Here is a 20,545-nt window from a genome sequence, read left to right on the forward strand (position 1 = left end):
TTGTGGAACTCGGATTTGGTGGTCAGGAAAAGATTGATCCCGGTCGGGAGGAATTATCCCACCGAGTAGATGCTGTGTGTACTGAATATAACTGGTCTTCTCGCTTACCTAGTGGAAAGACTCCTGATCAGAATGATAGATCCCCCTTGCCAACCTACCGAGCAGTAAAGCTGCTCGCCTTTTGTCTCGTGATGGACTTCAAGATGTGATTTAGGTTGGTCGTTTAAGTTGGTTGTTTAGACTAGTCGCCCAATCTAACCGCCTAGAGCCTTGTCGTCAAGTCTTCGCGCTTTCTGGTCGCGAGTCTCCTCGCCTACCAAGAGGTAAGTCTTCTCGCCTTTGAGTGAGAGAAATCTCTTTGCTGCCCACAAGACAAGGCTCCTCGCCCAAACCTCATCAACTCTCTTCAGATCTCGCTGCCTCTCATCGGTCTGGATCCGTAATCTCTTCTTTTGTACCAAAATGTTCTCATTTGCACTAAATCTTTTCATTCCTTCAAATCTAAGAAACATATAGAAATAAAATAAAATCAATAGTATTGAAGGAAAAATGACATTTTTTTATAAATAAAAGAGTGATAAAAATCACATAAAAATAACACTTATAAATAACAAAATCAAGGGACAAAAAGGGGAAAGAACTAAAATAGAAGGGTAAAATTGTAACAAAAATGTGGTAAAAAATTCACTGTAAATTGTTGGATAGCCTCTTTGTGTAGCTCACCATGCTAGAATGCTGTTTTAACATCAAGTTGTTGTAGCTCTAAGTCATACAATGCCACCATAGCAAGTAACACTCTGATTCAACTGTATTTCATAACTGGAAAAAAAATTTCATTAAAGTTCACACCTTCTCTCTAACTGTAGCCCTTTGTAACTAAGCGTGCCTTGTACCTTACATTTATAACACCCTGGATTCCTTCTTTTCTATTGTAAACCTATTTGCATCCAACAATCTTAATCTTCTTCGGCAACTTAACAAAATCCTAGGTTTAGTACTTGTGAAGAGACTCAATCTTTTCAGTCATCATTGTGCACAATTAAGCAGACTCCTTACTCTTGATAGCTTCTGAATAATTGGAAAGCTCTTGGCCATCAATGTTTTGTGCCGTAAAATATGCATACATCACCATGTATGCATGAACATATCTCTAAGGTGGCCTGATCTACCTACTTTGTTTACATATAGTTATACTGTAGTCTTGCTCACCCTGTGCGCCATTATCAGAATTAGAATCATGTTTACCAACAATAGCATGATCTTGGGTGCCGCCTGGCACCACTTGTGAAGCCTCAACCTGTAACTCCACTTTCTTGCCATTACCATACTATTTACCTATAGACACAGTAAAATACTTTCTTGGAGTAAGCATGGATTGTTCATCAAATACAACATCCCTACTAATTACAAACTTGGGTGATTTAGGATCAGTACACTATAACCTGAATCCTTCCAATGAATATGCCGACCTTCTTTGTCCTTGGTTCAAGTTTCCCATCATTAACATGAAAATATGCAGGATAACAAAAAATTTTCAAATTTGAATAATTAGCAGGAGTACAAGACATACCTCATTTTGAGTTTTTAAACCAATAGCTATGGCTTGAGAGCGGTTAATCAAATACCAAATGACAAGCTATGTTGACTGCTTCAACCCATAAATCTTTAGCTGTGAAGTGTGTCTAACTATGCAATGTCTGACAATACTTTCATCTTTTCAAAAGTTTTCAAACTCACATCTGTAAAATTTCATACCATTGTCAGTTCGTAGTCGCTTTACCTTCTTGCCTGTTTGATTTTCAATCAAATTCTTCTATTGTTTAAGTTAGCAAATATATCGCTATTTTATTTCAGAAAATAAACCCAAACATTGTTTGAGTAATTATCAATAAAAGTGAGCAAATACTGAGTTCCACCTTTCAATGGAACAAAAGATGGACCTTAAAGATCAGAATGAATATAGTCCACAGTACTTTTAGTTTTGTAAACCCATGTAGTAAACTGAACCCTGCACTGTTTATCAAACACATAATATTTACAAAATTCAAGTTTCCCTATCTTCTAATCACACAACAAACCCCGCTTACTCAGATAGTCATCCCATTCTCACTCATATGACCCAAACACATGTGCCACAAACGGGTAATGTTAGAGTCTGGATCATCTGAAATAGACACTAACATAAAGAAAATAAAGATCATCTGTATACTTATCACTATACTGCCCTGAAGAAAATAAAGTTCATCTGTCCTATCTCCTTTCATTTCAATCATGCAGCCCTTACTAACATTAATAGTTTCACCTTCACTGGTGTACCAGAAACCGCAAAAAAATAAGATTTTTCTTCAAATCTGGGACTTGTCGGACGTTAGACAATGTCTTGACAATCCTATAAAAAATCTTAGTCCTAACTAAATCAATGCCAACAATTTTACAAGCCATGTCATTCCCCATCAAAACAGAACCATTGTTGACTCGCTCATAGGTAGTGAATCAGTCCCTCTTGGGACACATGAAAAGTACAAGTTGAGTCCATAACCTACTTGTCACCAAAGCGACTATTAGAGCCGCTAATTGCTAAGACAAAATCTGAACCATTAGACTTTTCATCAACAATGCTAATGACATTAGAGGAACTCATGCCTTCCTTTTTGTTTTTCAGTTTTGGACACTCATTCTAGTAATGACCAAACTTATGATAGTAATGATATTTAATATTTTTCTTGTTAAATTTTGACTGTGAATTGCCCCTGGATTTACTACTGTTCTTCTCTAAACTCCTTTCATTAGATCTACCTCTGCTAGAGGAACCCTTAACAAACAAACTACTGGCTTGATTATCTACCCCCTTCAAATTCAATTCAGTTTTCAATTCCTTAGAATTCAAAGTAGATTTCACATTTGTCAAGAAAATAATATCTCTACCAAACAACATTGAATTCACAAAGTTATCAAACGACTTAGGAAACGAATACAAAATAATTCAGGCTTGATCTTCTTCAAGCTTAATGTCCATATTCCTTAAATCCGTAATAATTTTATTAAATTCATCTAAGTGTTTAGAGATAGGAGTACATTCCTTTATTTTGAGCGTGTATAACTGTTGCTTCAGATACAAACGGTTTGTGAGCGATCTCTTTATATACAGGTCCTCAAGTTTAGTCCAAAGACCAGCAACGGTCTCCTAATCAGCAACCTCCCTAAAAAATCCATCTGATAATGACAACAGAATAGCACTGTGTGCTTTCTCTTCTTCTTCTCATGACGATGCAGAAGAATTATCATACACATTCTCATCCAATACCTTTGACAAACCTTGTTGTCGCAGCAAAGCCTTCGTCTTGATGTGCCATAAACTGGAACTATTCTAACTGTTGAATTTTTCCACTTCAAACTTTGCCGTAGCCATCCTTCAAGATCTCACACAGAGCCTTGGCTCTGATACCAGTTTGTTGAGATTAACAGGCTAACAACTGCTAATTTGAAATATAATAGTGGAAGCAAACAAAAGAAAAATCAACAATCACAACAGAACATCAAGACTTAAGTGGTTCGGCTCAATGTGAGTCTACGTCCACTAATGGGGTTGGTCTCAATGAATTCACTATCAACAAAAGTGGAGTACTAGAGATCAATCACAAAATTCTTAATCCCAAGACCCCAATACACCGAATAGAATCTTCGAATAGTAACAAAAGGACCCCTCTCTCTCTCTCTCTCTCTCTCTCTCTCTCTCTCTCTCTCTCTCTCTCTATGCATTCAGCTGCTCAGGAGGTAAAAAATCGTAATATACAATGTGAACAACATGTATTTACACTAAAACGTCTCGGAGCACTAGAATATGAACATTCGCTTGAGCAAACATTAGGGCTAGTGCTAGCTTGTGCTGAGTGTTGAGCGAACTCTCGTATTGGAATCCTGCTCAAGTTGAGTGCTGAGTGGGTGTCGAGTGAATTCTCTGGTTGGCATCCCGCTTGAGCAGACTGTTGAGCGGGCATCATGCAAACTCACAGGTTGTGTCCAGCTCGAGCTAACTGTCGAGCAAGTGATGAGCGAACTCATGACTATCTGATGCTTCACTAGAGCGGCAAAGACACCACTCGAGCAAACAATCTGTAGCTGTACTTTTTCAAAAGAAATCAAACCACCTCTCAACAAAGTCTATGGACTATGGCCAACAATTTTGGCCTTGTAAGTGCTCATCATCTTTTTCTATGCAGTAAATGGTACGTACATTTTTCACTTAGTCGTGAAAATGAAAGGAACCTGCCGTCCATTAATTCATATAATTTACATATATATTGATCATCTGTCATGTATAACTATATATATTTGAGAGGATTATAAAATATGGACATTACACTTATATTTTACACATCAATTAATTACAGAGAATAGTGAAAGAATTCTATGAAGATTTCTTCTTCATGCATGGGCCATCTAAAACTTTGTTTAGAAGCTAGCCCCAATTAACTTGTTGCACAAACCAAAATTTTAGATGAACTCCATGACTATGAAGATTAAATGGGGCATATTAATTACCTTTCATTTTGTGCAAGTTACAATATAATTTATGTAAGCCCCAACGATCGAGACAGTCATTATCTATGCTATGATTATGATTTTCTATTGGTGGTTTGTTTGAGACTTTAAAACTTTGACATAAATAAGATGCAACGAATTTAATTAGCTAATTCAAAATTACTGTTTACTAATAATATTTTTTAAAATCAAATTCTAGTCTCGCCCGTTTGTGTATTTTCAATATTGTGACTTCTTTTTTTCGTTTTTCTTGTTTTAATGTGGACTGAAACAATTGAAAAGCATACCCCAACATGCAGTAATAATATTATTACGTCAAGAATTCAAGAATGTCATCAAAATGGAAAATGCTAAACTTTCTAGGAAAATCTTATAGACTTTATGTGATTGGTAACCCATCATGACTAATGTAATTATTAAAATTGGTTTGACTTAGTTTTTCAATTTAAATTAATATGGGTATGTTAAATACGGAAATACATTTAAGTCTATATACGGAAATAAATTATATAAAAAAAAATATAGGTAGTAAAACTTGTACGTAGTACATGAACTAGTGTTACCCAATCAAAATCTATTATATTGTGAAGCAAACACCTTGCAAGGGCATAAGTGAGGCCTGAATTATATCTTTGTTTTGGTTTTTCATAGTTTTTTGGTTGAATATATTATCATAAAATGAAAACCATAACTAAGGCGTCGTTTGATTACACAAATCATCTCATCTCATTTAATCATTACAACTTTTTCAAACTAATCCCACATAAAATATAATAAATAATTCAACTTTTTTAAATATCAAAATAAAAATAATATTAAAAATTTATATTTTAATAATATTTTATTCATGTCATCTCATCTGAGTAACCAAACGAGGCCTAAGTCGTTTTAGTTTTCTTACCCTCCTTTCAAGTAGATGAGAAAAAGACAGACACAAATAGGGCTCAACAAAAATTCGAAAATTCGATTCCGCCTCTGACTTCGCACTGACTCTGCTTCGACTCTGACTTATCAGAGTTGGATTCGGAGTTTTTTTAATCAAAAAATTCAGAGTCGGAGGTGACGATGTACTGACTCAAACTCAACCTCCGATATTGTACATATTTTATAAAATATATGTAGCTTTTACATATGAATCTTATATATTTTATATAACTTTAACTTATATAGTTAATTAAATTCAATAATATACTAGTATGAGCAAATCTTTATAAATATATGCTTATACTATAATATAAATAGATTAAATTCGCTAATAAGAGTTTAGTATATGTAAATACCATATTATTAACTATTACTACCATATAACACTAACGTATAATAACAACTAATACTAATGCATTTATAATACAAGAAAGTTGGTCTAAACCGGCGAGTTTTTAGTCGCTACAATAAAATTCGCTGGGAAAAGTATTCTTTAGCGGCGAGATCAAAATCGCCGGTTGTTTTTAAATGAAATACCACCAATCGTACACTGGGTCCATTGATCATGTTTATTGCAACGAGTTTATGGTCTTTGGAGCGATTAAAAACAGTATAGCGATGATATGTAGATCGCTGCTATATCGCTTGTATTAATACCGATGATATATAAATCTCTGGTAAGTCATAATTGACAGCGATCTAAACTTGCCCATTTTTTTAATTTTCCCATCGAAGTTTTTGTCGCTGTGAATATTATAATCCCGGCGAGTTAACAATCGCTGGTAATTAATTTTAAAGATGAAAGTGCAATTCATAGCGATTTTGTAATCGCCGCAATTATAATATTCACAGCGATTTTATGATCGTTGCTAATGAGTATTCGTCAATTGTAACGATAAAAGTTTGCTGGGAATCATATTTCGTAGCGAAATTTTATTGCCGTAACAGTTATTTCAGAACCATTAATTGTATTACGGGGATTTTTAAAAACCACTGCTAAAATCAAGTGCCAGCGATTTTTAATGTTTCCGCGACAGAACAGCAATTAACACACCAGTCGTATCTTGAAATTCCAGCGATTACAGGCGCTTTTAGCGGTGCGTTAATTTCGCCGGTATAAAAAAAAATTTTGCCTGCTATTTTTGACTTTCGTTGGAGTAGATCTAAAGTGGGGCTTTAATACCAACGAACGTCTAGCGATTTATAAATCGCTGCTAAAGATTGTAGGCGGCGATTTTGTGGCATTTCCCACTGAATCATTTTCGCTGGGAATGGTCTTTGCCCTTGTAGTGTGAGTATAAACACAAATATATAAATTTATAATAACATGTAATACTAATGTATAAGCTTTATTAACATATAATAATATATAATATTAATTTATAATAACAATAATTTGTACAATGATTTGTTTTTTTAATTTTGGTTATGTTTTAATAAAATTGAAATTGAAAAAATATTTTTTTTTGAAAAAACTGAAATTTAAAAGTCTAAATCTGATTAGTGAGAGCTCAATATTAACAAATTAAAATTAAAATAAGTTAAGAAAAAAATTCCAATAAAAAAAAATCAAATTCGACTCTGCTTCGATATTATCTGTGCCGAGCTCTAGACACAAAAATAAATTGAGGTAAGAGTGTCTGTTCTGGAGTCGGGTCAACAAACTTTCGAAGTCAAAGAGTGTCTGACGGTTTTTTTGAAAGGAACGATTCAAACTAGAGAACTGCACCAAAAACTTGTGATCTTCTATTTTTCGGTCCTTTTGTCGTTTGTTTCTTTAATTGAATCAATTAATTTGTCCGCACGTGATTCATGACCAAATAATATGGACCAGCATAGGGCTGCAAATGGTCCGATCCGGTTCGGTCTAGTCAGGCGGTCTATTATTTTTTTGAATTAGACTAGACCGAATATCTAAAGGGACCAGACTGGACCGATAGCTATCCAATCGGTCCGGTCTAATTTTTTTTTATTTTTTTAAATAATTAATAAAAAAATATTTATTTAAAATATTAAATTAATTTAAGTGACTTATTAATGTGGATTATATAACAAACTCAATAAAAAAAATATTTTATATGGTCAATGATAATAAATTAGATGAAAATTAGATTATTAATTTATATAACTACTATATAATTAACTAATTGATATTATATATTAGTTAATTTATAGAATATTAACAAGTGTTCATAACATATTTAAAATTTTATATTGTTAATAGTGATAGGTTAGATGAAGATATATATCAAATATTGTTAATTTATAGAATATTAACAAGTATTAATAATATATTTAAAAATTTATATTGTTAATTGTACAATTATTATATATAAAATATATAAAAAAAAATATATATTTTTTTTATATTTCATTCGGTCCGGTCCGGTCCTGTCCGGAAAAACCCTGGACCGTGGACCGGACCGAAACTTTTTGGTTCTCTAAAATATGGACTGGACCGGTTTAAGTCTCGGTTCGGACCGAAACGGTCAGTTCGTTCGGTTCGATTGAACCGTTTATCATCCCAAAATATGGTTAAGAAAATAATATAAATAATTAAATTGATTTTTATTAAATTTTTTAAAATAAGTGGTAATTTCATATGGTATCAGAGTCCTAAATTTAAACATTTACTCTAAATTCTATCTCATTTAATTAAATATTTCACATGTTAGACTTAGTCATTAAGAAAACAGTTGACCCACACGTGAAAGAGATTCTTAAGAATATAGTATGAATAATTAAATCTATCAACTTAAGTTTTGGGACAATTAGTAATTTCATAAGTATTAAAATTATACCCTTCATGAGAAATTCCTAAAATTATGCATGTAGTAATTAATGTAGATCGACGGTATCCGGTCCAAAAATAGGATTTGGGAAAGTCTTTTCCGTGTAATGCAAATTTTTTTTTTTTTTTTTTTCTATGCAATAATATTGTATATTCTATTAAAAAGTATATTGATTCTTTTAGATTGTAGGTGGCAAACAAAAACGATTGGTTTTGGGTTTTGGGTCTGTTTGACGATTGATCCTTCCTAAAACGATATAGTTAAGTACCATGCATTGACGAGCTGAATAAACATAAATATATATGTCAAGATCTTCGAAAAAAACTTGGGCCTATTTTCCCTGATCATGCGTTTCTTTAGGACACTCCATTGTGGTAGCAATATATATAATATATAAACCCTTGCAAAACGTTCCAAAAATAGGCAAAAACGTACTGCGCGCTGGCTGACTTATAATTTTGAACCAGATCAAGTATATGTGCATGGTTAATCGTGTAAAGAAATGTAGAGAGAGTGTTTCAGTGGAAATTTTCCCAATTCTATTGATGTGTCGAGTTTATAATTTATACAGAGTACATGCCTAAATTAAATAATTACAGCAATCTAAATATAGAAGAATATGCATTAGTTTTTGCTAGAATCCTGCTGCACTACCTATTTATATTAATTAATTATATAAATCAATAGCACTATTCCTGATGAGAATATCCGCATGATTTTGGACTAGGAATCTTATTGATTGTCGTTTGATTGATTTGCCTTGATACACCCCCTCAAAAGTGGGCTTCTATTAGCAAGTCCAATTTTACTTCTAAGTAGTTCTGTCCGCTGCCTTGAGAGAGGTTTTGTCAATAAATCAACAAGTTGGTCTTGAGTGTGGACATGTCTGACTTGAAGTGCGCTTCTTTGAACCAAATCTCGAACAAAGTGGAGGTCTATTTGGATATGTTTCAACCTTGAATGTTGAACAGGATTGAAACTAAGATGTGTAGCTCTAAGATTGTCACACAGCAGTGATGGAGTTTATTGAAGCCTGAAACCAAGTTCTTGAAGAAGAGAATGTATCCAAACAGTTTCAGAGGCTGCATTAGCAAGGGCCCTGTACTAAGCTTCTGTTGATGATCTTGCCACTGCACGTTGTTTCTTTGAGCTCCATGAGATGGGATTGGAACCTAGGAAGCTGATATAGGCTGAAGTGGAGGTGTGATCATCAAAATTTCCAGCCCAATCAGTATCTGAAAAAGTTGTGAGAGTTGGATGTGCCTTGTGGGTCAGCCTAACATCATGGAAAATAGTTTGCTACAAGTAGCGTAGTAGCCTTTTAGTTGTTGTCCAGTGGGTTGTAGTGGGCTTGTGCATGAATTAGGACAACTTATTCACAGCGAATGAGATGTCGGGTCGAGTGAGGGAGAGGTATTGTAAGCTACCAATGACTCTTCTGTATTTAGTGCTATCAAAAGAAGTTGTACCATCATTGAGTTTGAGAGGTGTGCTTGTTGAGAGAGGATTGCAAACATCTTTGGCACCAAGCATGTTTGTATTAGACAATAAATCACAAACATACTTATGTTGGGAAAGAAAGATTCCATCCTGAGTAGGAAAAACTTCCACTCCTAAAAAATAATGTAAGGAGCCCATATCCTTCAATGAAAATTTATGGCCAAATTGTTCAACAATGGAACTCACAAATTTGGAGGTATTTCCAGTAATCACTAAGTATACCAAAAAATAACAGATAATAGAGTCATGTTTATATATAAACAATGAAGAGTCTGCCTTTGAATTTTGAAAACCAAGCTAAAGTAGGGCATTTTTCAGGGCCAGGGACCTCGCCCGAGGGACCTATTTTAAACCATAGATGGCCTTGTGGAGTTGACAGACATGATCAGGTTTGGTAAAATCTTTAAAGCCTGGGGGTTACAACTTGTAAACTGTTTCACTAAGTTCCCCATGTAAGAATGCATTATTAATGTCCATTTGCCTCAAACCCTAACCATTCATCACAACAATGGATAAAACAGTTCTAATCATGGATGGCTTAACCATTGGACTAAAAGTCTCCTTATAGTCAACACCTGGACATTGGTTGTACCCTTTAGTCACAAGATGGGCTTTAAACCTCTCCACTGACCCATCAGGTTTGCGCTTCACTCTAAAGACCCATTTACAGCCTACTGGATTGCAGTGAAGTGGATGAGGTACTAATTCCCATGTCGCATGCCGCATGAGGGCAGTGAGTTCGTGGGACATAGCCTCATGCCCGTGAGGTTCAAAGACTGCTTGACTCACACATGTGGGTTCAATGGTCTCGAGTAAGGGATGTTTGGTGACGGTGAAATTTTTTTGGTTTGTAGATTTGGTTCATAGACCGAGTGGTCATGTGGTGGGTTCGAGAGGTGGATGGGTGTTGAGTCCGTGAGGGATTTTGTGGTTTAGGTTCAGAAATGTGGTTAAAACTATTGCCTAGGTCAGGATGTATGGTGGGAGTGGAGGTTTGATTTGGGTTAGACAACAGATTGAGGGAATTAGGGTTTGTAGGTGCCAAGTGTGCAGCTTGAGAATCCAAATTCAATTGAGAGAATAAATCAGAGGAAGTAGAGATACGAGGATTACCTGAAGTTGCAGTGACCATGGTTGGAGCAACAACTGAAGGGACTGGTGGTAAAGAAAGCATGACAGGCTGCATAGCAACAAGAAAAGGATTTGGAACTAGTGAGAGACTCGAGTTGGGGGTAGTTCTTGAAGATGAATGGGTTTCGGTCTGTGGGCTTTGGGCCTCATCAAGGAAGACGTGCCTTGAGATATAAACACGCCGTGTATTTGGATCGATGATCGGTAGGCATTTTGAGTGAGGGAATAGCCCAAGAAGATGCAGGGTGTGGATTTAGGCTCCATTTTGTGTTTGTTGTATGGTTTGGTGAGAGGGTAACACAAACAGCCAAATTTTCTCAATTTGAGATAATTTTGAGAAAATTTGGTCGTTGTCCAAAGAGAGCCTGGTACGGGGATTTATTTTGGAGTAACGGGGTGGGTTGACGATTTATAAGTACATGGTCATTTGAAAAGCATGTGGCCAATATGAGAGAGGTAAATTTGCATCATGGAGCAATGTGATCCCAGTTTCCACAAGATGACGGTGACGTCGTTTAGAGACACCATTTTGTTGTGGTGTGTGTGGAGCGGCAGTTAAATGACATATGCCGTGAAGAGAGAAAAATGATTTCAATCTCACATATTCACCCCCGTTGTCCGAGTATAAGGTTTTAATTTTGCATTGGATCTGGTTTTCAACAAGAGTTTTGAATTATGGAAAAATTGTTGCCACCCCGGATTTTGTTTCCATCAGATAAAATCACATGTATTTAGTATGATGGTCAATAAAAAGAAGGTAATAGAGCCATCTAAACCCACAATGAGCGGAACCCCAAACATCGGTATAAATTAGTTCAAGGGGTGCCTTACTCGAGAGACTAGTAGAACTAAATGGTTGTTGATGAACTTTATTGATTGAACATGAGGTACATAAAAGAGACTCTTTAGTTGTTGTGATTGGAAGCGAAAAATTATGAACAACATTGTGAACAATTTTGGAGGACGGATAACCAAGACGTTTGTGCCAGCCATCAACAGAGGTTCTTTCATGCACATTAGCAACCATTTTGAAGGAAGATGCCACCAACGATTTCGGAAAAATGTAGACACCATTTTTACATGCACCTCTTACCAGGGCCACATTCGGGATCTTGTCCTTCACAAGAAAATAAGAAGGTTAAAATTCAATCAACACATTATTTTGAGATTTAAAGTGGTGCACAGATATAATATTTTTGCAAAGGCTTGGGACACAAAGTGCATCTTTGAGAATGAAAATTTTTTTTGGGTGATTTTAAAGTTAGGGATCCAATGTGTGAGACAGCCAAACCTTAACTATCACCAAGCACAAGTTCATCAGTGCCATCATATTCTGAGTGAATGGATAAATTGTTGAGATCTCCAGTGATATTATGAGAAGCAGTAGAGTCCATGAGCCATTTATTGTCCGTGACATTGGAAGTAGAGGTACAATTAGCAGTGACTGCATGAGGATTCAGTTGGAGACATGACTTGGCCGTGTGACCAATCTAGTCACAAAATTGACATTTTGGCTGATATCTTTTCTGATTGTTATTGGGTCGGCCCGAGGACTTGTTTTGAGGCCGTGAGTATTTATTTTGGCTCTGGTTGCGTGAGAACAGAGGGCATGCCTTGATTCTTCTGGTAGGAACTTCCAGAATTGGTCTTGTGATCCTCATAGTTCGCCGACACCATAAGCTATTGAGTGGCGGTCTCTAGAAGCCAGCGATAGCTGTTGTGGCCTACCAAAAGATCATGGAGCTCTTCGAAGGTCAAAATTTCTCCCTCGCACGGATTGGTACAACTATTTCCCTGAAATCAGAACCCAAACCATTAAGGATGTAAAGGGTTAGATCATCGTTAGATATGGGATGGTCAATTAGAGCTATCTCATCAGCCAATGCCTTTACGACATGGAGATACTCCGGAATCGAGCGATTTTCTTTTTGAATCAAGGTAATTTCTTCCTTGAGTTGCATAGCTTGCATTCGAGATCTACTAGCATACATATGATTCAATTTTTTCCACGTCTCATGGGATGTTTTAGCGGTAGCTATGAGAGGAGTGATGGTGGTGGAGGTTGAAGCAAGGATGGCACTGAGAATCAACTTGTCTTGCTGAACCCAATGGGTTTTTTGTAGGGCATATTCAGGAGTGTCATCAGATGATGGACACACAGAAACTCCAGTGACATAGTCCAATAGGTCGTACCCAATGAGAAGAGCTTCGAATTGGGCACGCCATTGTGGAAAGGTGGAGGGGATTAATTTCTCATTGATTTGGGTTGTGATGTTAAGAGCAACCAGTGGTGTTTCGGTTGGGGAGAGAGGTTGATTGTTTGGATTTTGGGAAGAAGACATGTTGGAATAAGGGATCGTAGTCACGTTTGAGTGGTGGTCTCTTGATACCATGTAAAGAAATGTAGAGAGAGTGTTTCAATGGAAATCTTCTCAATTCAATTTATGTGTTGAGTATATAATTTATACAGTGTACATGCCTATATTAAGGAATTACAGCAATCTAACTATAGAAGAATATACATTAGTTTTTGCTAGAATCCTGCTGCATTATCTATTTACATTAATTATAGAAATTAGTAGCACTATTCTTGGTGAGAATATCTGCATGATTTTGGGTTAGGAATCTTGTTGATTGTCGTTTGATTGATCTGCCTTGAGAGATCGTTATATCTAGTAGTTTATAATTGTATGATAGGGTTTGCTAACTTTAATAAAAGGACAAGCAAACAGCTGCTCAATTCCTAAATGAAAAGATTGATAAAGCACAACGAAAAGAAATGATCGAGAAGCTAGCTAGCTACTAAAGAATCTCGTCAACTTCATATATTCTTTTGGATATGTGTATAGAGTGTGTATATAGTAATTAATCAGCATGAATGATTAATTATACAAACAAACAAAAATACAAAGAAAAACCAAAAAAGAATAGCTAGCAAACTTTTTTGTTGTTATTATTCTCACAATAAGTACATTACTGAATTAAAAAATGTACCACAACGTTTTGGATTAATAGGTCATCATGATTCTCTTTCTATTTTATTTATTTCTTTATTTATTTTGCTTTTATATCTTTATTCTTGTTATTAATGATAGTTATTGTTTTGGCTGATTGTTGAAATGTGATGTCGGACTTTCGGATTGCCCCTTTTGTAGTATTGTCCCTAGCAAATGAGCCATTGGGTGACTTGTGAATGCCCTTTGACTGATTGTTGAAAGACGAGGTGGAATTGTCGGATTGAGCACAGATGGTCTAATTGGAGTGACCTTCTGCAGTGACTCCAATAACAAATGACTAGCCATAGAATGACTTGCAAAGGCCCTTTGTCTTATTGTTGAAAGTTGGCCTGAGATGATCGGATTGAGCGTAGATGGAGGAATATTAGCCTTTTTTAGTACTGACCTGAGAAAATGAGCCCTTGAGTGACTTGCGAAGGTCCTTTGGCTGATTGTTGAAAGGCGACTTGAAGTTTTTGGATTGGGCACAGATGGAGGAATATGACCCTTTTGTAGTATTGTCCCTAGCAAATGAACCCTTGGGTGACTTGTGAATGCCCTTTGACTAATTGTTGAAAGGCGAGATGAAATTCTCAAATTGGGCGCAGATGGAGGAACATGACCCATTTGTAGTATTGCCCCTAGCAAATGAGGCTTTGGGTAACTAGCGAATGCCCTCTGATTGATTTTTGAAGGGTGAGGTGGAATTCTCGAATTGGGCGCAGGTGTACAAATTTGACCCTTTTGTAGTATTGTCCCTAGCATAAGAGTCGTTGAGTGACTTACGAAGGCCCCTTGGCTAATTATTGAAATGTGACATGGGATTTTTGGATTGGGTGTAAATGGAGGAATATTATCCTTTTGTAGTATTGTTCCTAGCAAATGAGCCTTTGCGTGACTTGCGAATGCCCTCTGATTGATTTTTGTAAGGGTAGGTGGTATCGTCGGATTGGGCCCAAATGGACTAATTGGAGCACCCTTTTGGAGTGACTCCAACAACAAATGAGCCATGGAATAATTCGTAAAGGCCCTTTGGCTGATTGTTGAAGCTAGTAATGGGATGTCGGTGCTTGAATTAAATGAAGATGGAGGGATTCGAGCTTTATGCTGCAACCCTAACAAAAGGATTTTGTTCATCAATAGTATTTTTTCTTCTCCATGCAAGACTCGACAAGCTTGATTTGCATTCATGCACATTAGAAAAAGCAATGATATCACTACAGGAAGCATTTTTAAACCCTCACTAGTTCTATAAGCCAAAATATATGAATATATCCAACTTGATGCAAGTATCTGTGAAGGATATAGAGGTGTATATATGTATATATATATATATATATATATATATATATCATGTGTATCCACCAACTTGTATATAAGACTTGGAATTTTCAACTTTTAGTATGTGGGAATCGTTTTACTCTTTATTATTAAGAGTAAGAGATTAAAACATTGAATGGGTCTTAAATGACAAAACTGGGTTTGATTTGAATCCTAAAGTAGTCCCGCTTTCACATGCATGAAAAAGTGATGCAATGAACAATTTTGTGAAGAAGAAAATGCATTTTTGATGGGCAAAACATGCTTGTCTCGATGAGGCAAGAGTAGTACTGTTTTGTAAAATTCAAGACTTTTCGTCAGTAGGACCACTAATTTGTGTAAAGCTACAAAAAAGAATTTGTATGTGGATTAACAAGGGGGCTTCAATCCTCAAGAGAACCTTAATTTTAGGGTATCGTTAAAGATCACATATATTATTCAAGTTTTGAATTTTTTTTCATATATATGTTAACAGAAGCGCTTCGGAACAGCCCAACTATTTATAAGAGATAAATAGCCCGCTAATAACCATCTGACACGTAAGAAAGTATGGATATTGTACAATACACAAACACGAAGTTGATTAAAACCGAAAAGAGAAAAAGACGTCCCCACCATCTACCCTCGAACCTGTACCCCTTTGGGCCTTCCCCACTGAAACCCCTTTCCCCTTCCCCACTTCATAGCTCCGTGAATGACGGCATAGAAAGGTTTGGTTGCTAAGCAAAATGAGAAATACGAATTGCGTTCTTCTAAATATTCGATATGCACAGTGGTCATTGACTTTTGGAAGCTTTTAGTCTTGGCTTGATTTTAGGTGCTGAGAAAAACGAGTAACAGAGTAGTGTTTGTAAAGTGCTTTGTTTGCTCATCTCATAAACAATGAAAATCCTCCAAGATTGTAATTTGGACCGTCTCCCATTTCTTTTCGTATTTCTCAGCTTCCAAATAGAAAATAAATATTTAAATATTTTCATTTACAGTGGTTATTAATCACTGTTGAAAGAGAAAATTTGATTCTTATATTCCTTTCCAGCTATTTCAATGTAGCTCTGGGCTTTCCTTTGAGAAAAAGGCTTGCTTTTTAAAGCATAGTGTTTTGAGGCATGCATAGATCTTGTTGAGACTGAGGTGATATTTTAATCCATTGTTCACATTTGGGCAAAGAACAGTAGGTGCCTATGGAATCAGAAGGAGAAACTAGGGTGAGCGTCCTAAGAACTTAAGATTTAGCTTGCAATTTGCCTATTGTTTAGCTAATCAGAAAAATGGGAGGTCGAGATCCCACTTTGGTTTGGATGAGGAAGAGGACATGAGAGGGCTGTGAGTTTTTCTTTCAAGGTCGAGCTCCGGGGGTTGAGTTGTCGCTGGGGACGAGTGTGGGGTCAAGATCTCAGTTACAGGTTGGGATGGAGTGGAAGAAGAATACTATGATAGAGGCACGGGAGGGTTGGGTTGTGATGAGTTGATCATGTGTAGGCAACTCTACAATATGAAAAATAGTAGGCTAACGTGGAGGGCTGTTTATTGAGTAACAACAGCCGAACCGGCATTCAGGTTTTCTCATATGTTAATTAGTTCCCTTGTATTTCATATATATAAACCTTACATGGGTTAATTTGTTAATTCCAATAAACTCATTAGCATTTGTATTGAAATCCCCAGGCCAACTTATAGTTAATGTATATTTAGCTAAAGTACTCAAATTCAAAAATGATAAAGAGGTAGGGTACTTTAACTTCTAAACTTTTGAAAGATATGTTGTTCATAAGCCCTACAAAAGAACTTGATTCTTCGGTTCAACCATCATTTAACTAGGAATTACCTGGATAACTTCAGCAGTAATTAGCTAGATCTGTGTCTTTCCCAGGACCGGAGGAAGGGCATTCAACTCCTGAAACTTGGCTTTCTCTTCGGGCATATATTTTGAATGGAAAAGAAAACTGATCAGAGAGAAGATCGAAATGGTTCTAAAGGTAGCCCAAGCACAACAAAGAATGTGGAAAAGAATCTTGACTGGAGGCCCCAGCTAGACCAGCATGCAGCGGACATTCCTCGTAAAATATCTTGAATGTGTCTAATGTCTATACGGCTTTAGGTTATGGGATAATCCTTTTACACAACATAAAATACTTTGGAAAAGACTTCCAAAAGTATCAAATATGAAGTCTCTCAAGGCATGATGCACTGAATTTGGGAATGTTCTCTAAGACATTTGGGTAGGTGTTCCTTCCAACTGTTTCATTCTAAAATTCCTGAAACAGGGACAAAGCCAATATCTTTTTTCTCGGAAACAGAGACAAAGACAAGAGGATTCAATTATGAGGATACTCAAGATAGGCTGCCCACTGGATGCTCATCCAATTTCTAGTGTCATCAAAGCGTTCAAGGAACATCAAATTGTAGCTCAAGTTTCAAATGTTTTAACGAAGAATGGCAAGATTATTCATACATTTTCCTTCTGAAGTGATGCGACTCTTTAACTTAAGTTCCTGTCGGATGACTCGATGCTTTTCATAGAGAAAGTGATTCATGTTTTGATTTATGTTTTAAATTGCATGAAGGCCATGAATCATGTAGACTGGGGATTTAGGCAACAATTTCACTATGAAATATTTTCTATGTGAAATGATCATACCTCAGTTAAAGAGAACCGCTATCAGAATATTCTGTCTATATATAATCGAAAGCATTTTCTTGTACCAACTTAGCAATTTGTTTGAGAAATCTTTGATTTTCTTTTACCTCCACCTTGCCTTCCATGCATGGTTGAGGGTCTATTTAAATGGGAAGACGGTAAAAACCCTAGCCTCTTTCTCCCCCTGGGATTTCTCTTTGAGCATAACACGAAGAGAGGCACAACTAGAGCGCCAGAGACACTCATTCGTTGTCACCATGGGTCGCGTGCATAGTCAAGGTAAGGGTATTTCGGCTTCTGCTCTCCCTTTCAAGAGGACACGACCAAGCTGGCTGAAGATCTCTTATCAGGATGTTGAGGAGAACATCTGCAAATTTGCCAAGAAGGGTCTGACACCATTTCAAATTGGTGTTATTCTTCGGGATTCTCATGGGATTGCTCTGGTGAAGACTGTTACTAGAAGCAAGATTTTGCATATATGGAAGGTCCATGGACTTGCTCCTGAAAATTCAGAGGATCTGTACCACCTCATAAAGAAAGCAGTCCCGATCCATAAGCATTTGGAGAGGAATATGAAAGACAAAGATTCCAAGTTTAGGTTGATTTTGGTTGAGAGCAGGATCCATCGCCTAGCTCGCTACTACAAGAAGACGAAGAAGCTGCCACGTGTATGGAAATATGAATCTACCACAGCCAGCACTCTTGTGGCTTAGAAAAAATGTTGGTTGGAAAAGGTTTGGATGCTCCCATGGATGTGTTCTTGGACGAGGAACTTTCAGTTTGCAATGGTTTCTTTTGTCACATTTCGATTCAATGAACTTTGTCAGGATAAATGTTATGGTAGATCAATTTGGCAGTTGAGTGCATTTGATTAAAAAAAATACTTAAATTATGCTTGCCATGAAAAATAGCATTTCAATAGTGAGCTAATTAGCTCGTTACTTTTAATTTATTAATATAGAAAATGAACCAAAAATAGTACCATTTGCTTTGCTGTGAAATAATGCCATTAGTTTAAATGCCGGCAGATGGCTTTTTTTTGTAGTGAAATTGATGAATATTTTTTTTTTTCTTTTACTTATCGACAGGTAAAAAAAAATAATAAAAAGAGAAAGAAAAAAAAAAGAGAATGTTTTGTAGTTTAATTCTCGGTTACGTGGCATGCATGCTTACAAAGAATTTGGCTATTGCTTGTCCAACGCTAGTACTAGTACTACTTGCTGTCTTAATTGATGTGACACGCACAAATCTTGGACCCTATACATTAATTAATGTTCTTAATTTTCTCGTGGCTTGCATTGCTACGAGCTTAATTCGTCATAATCTAATACACTTATATGGAATAGTACAATTAATGCTTAAAATTGCATAAAAGACGAGAAAGGATGAAAGAATAATTCTTGACCTACATTTCTGATTCGGGTTTTGATAAGGTGCTATTCGCGTTCATCCATAAACATAATTAATAAATAAATAAATAAAAATAAATAAATAGGAACATAGAGATTTACGAGGTTCTGCACAATGTTTATATTCGCAGGTTGTTTGGGCGGCGAAATCCACTATAATGAGTAATTTTATAATATCTTAAGACCTTACATATCACTCAATACAATAGAAGAATTGAGGGAGGATCATTTGGAGTCGTTATGTGAGGTGAAGTTTGTACGTAGAGAGCTTTTGTGGAGAGCCTCTGGAGATTTCGTCAGATTTGTGGGGGATCTCCTCTTTATATAGAGGTCTATTTGTTTTACGTAATTAAATCCAACTTGTCTTGTGAAATCTTTTCTTTTTAAGAATCGCTTATCTTATCTTTAACTTGATTTTTGGCATTATCTCAAGGCTTATAAATGATAGGGTGCTGATTTGACACATACAAGTACTTTATTATATATATGTATGTATGTATGTATGTATTTATGGATATATGTATATATATAATTGATGTAGTACTATTCGATTAAGATAATCTACAATATTTTTGACTGTCTAGATTATCTTATCACCGCAGTAGTAAGAATATTATATGTAGCTAGACCACGTTTCCCGGTATTAGGAGTTCAAACTATATATATACATCGCGCGCGAGCGCGAGTTGATTCATTCAAGCTCGGTTCAACCTTCAAACCATAGCTCATTCAAACCCTGGTAGGCACTAGTCAATGCATTTGCCCCCCCATTGAAAAATCTACCAGAGCCAATCCCTATATAAGGAGCTCTCCTCCACCTTTACCAATCAATCTAATCATCAAAAATTTCTATATATTTTTTCCCAAAATAAATTGGCTTGAGAGAGAAAGAGAGGGGATATAAACGGCAATTCCTTCAAAATTAGCTTTAGAAATAAAGATGGGTTTATCTCGAGGGAAAAGCGTTTTCATAGTTCTGTTTTTTTTAACCATTTTATTTGCTTCTCCCCAACTTGGAGCAATGAGGCCAATGGAAGGAGAACAATGGCGGGAGAAGGCTAGCCTTCTGGTTCTGTCCCTTCAAAAGGGTACTCCTGTCCGTCCATCTGGTCCCAATCCATGCACTCACATCCCTAGAGGGGGCAAAGGTGTATGCACCTGATTAGCAGCTAGCAGCCCGTTGCCATGCACGTACGTGCAGCCTGCATGCCTTTTCCTGACTCTGTTATTATTTTATTCTGGAAGTTATATATATGTTGCTACGGTACTTTCCTTTTCATGCATGGCCAAGAT

The 20,545-nt window shown here is 36.3% G+C and overlaps 2 protein-coding genes across 2 annotated transcripts; one reads left to right on the forward strand and one right to left on the reverse strand.

The window, feature by feature from the left end:
• Positions 1-12,643: 12,643 nt before the first annotated feature.
• LOC108995932 lies at positions 12,644-13,231 on the reverse strand. The gene has a single exon (XM_018971607.1). The coding sequence runs from the start codon at positions 13,229-13,231 to the stop codon at positions 12,644-12,646; it is 588 nt and encodes a 195-aa protein (XP_018827152.1).
• A 4,845-nt stretch (positions 13,232-18,076) lies between these two features.
• LOC108996058 (40S ribosomal protein S13-like) lies at positions 18,077-18,620 on the forward strand. The gene has a single exon (XM_035682809.1). The coding sequence runs from the start codon at positions 18,101-18,103 to the stop codon at positions 18,554-18,556; it is 456 nt and encodes a 151-aa protein (XP_035538702.1). The 5' UTR covers positions 18,077-18,100; the 3' UTR covers positions 18,557-18,620.
• The last annotated feature ends 1,925 nt before the right edge of the window (positions 18,621-20,545 follow it).

This window comes from Juglans regia, chromosome 1, assembly GCF_001411555.2.
Source record: "Juglans regia cultivar Chandler chromosome 1, Walnut 2.0, whole genome shotgun sequence".
Lineage (NCBI taxonomy): Eukaryota > Viridiplantae > Streptophyta > Magnoliopsida > Fagales > Juglandaceae > Juglans > Juglans regia.

Excerpts from the sequence above, each read along its gene's own strand:
- LOC108995932 (XM_018971607.1), bottom strand. The coding sequence starts at position 13,231 with ATGTCTTCTTCCCAAAATCCAAACAATCAACCTCTCTCCCCAACCGAA.
- LOC108996058 (XM_035682809.1), top strand. The coding sequence starts at position 18,101 with ATGGGTCGCGTGCATAGTCAAGGTAAGGGTATTTCGGCTTCTGCTCTC.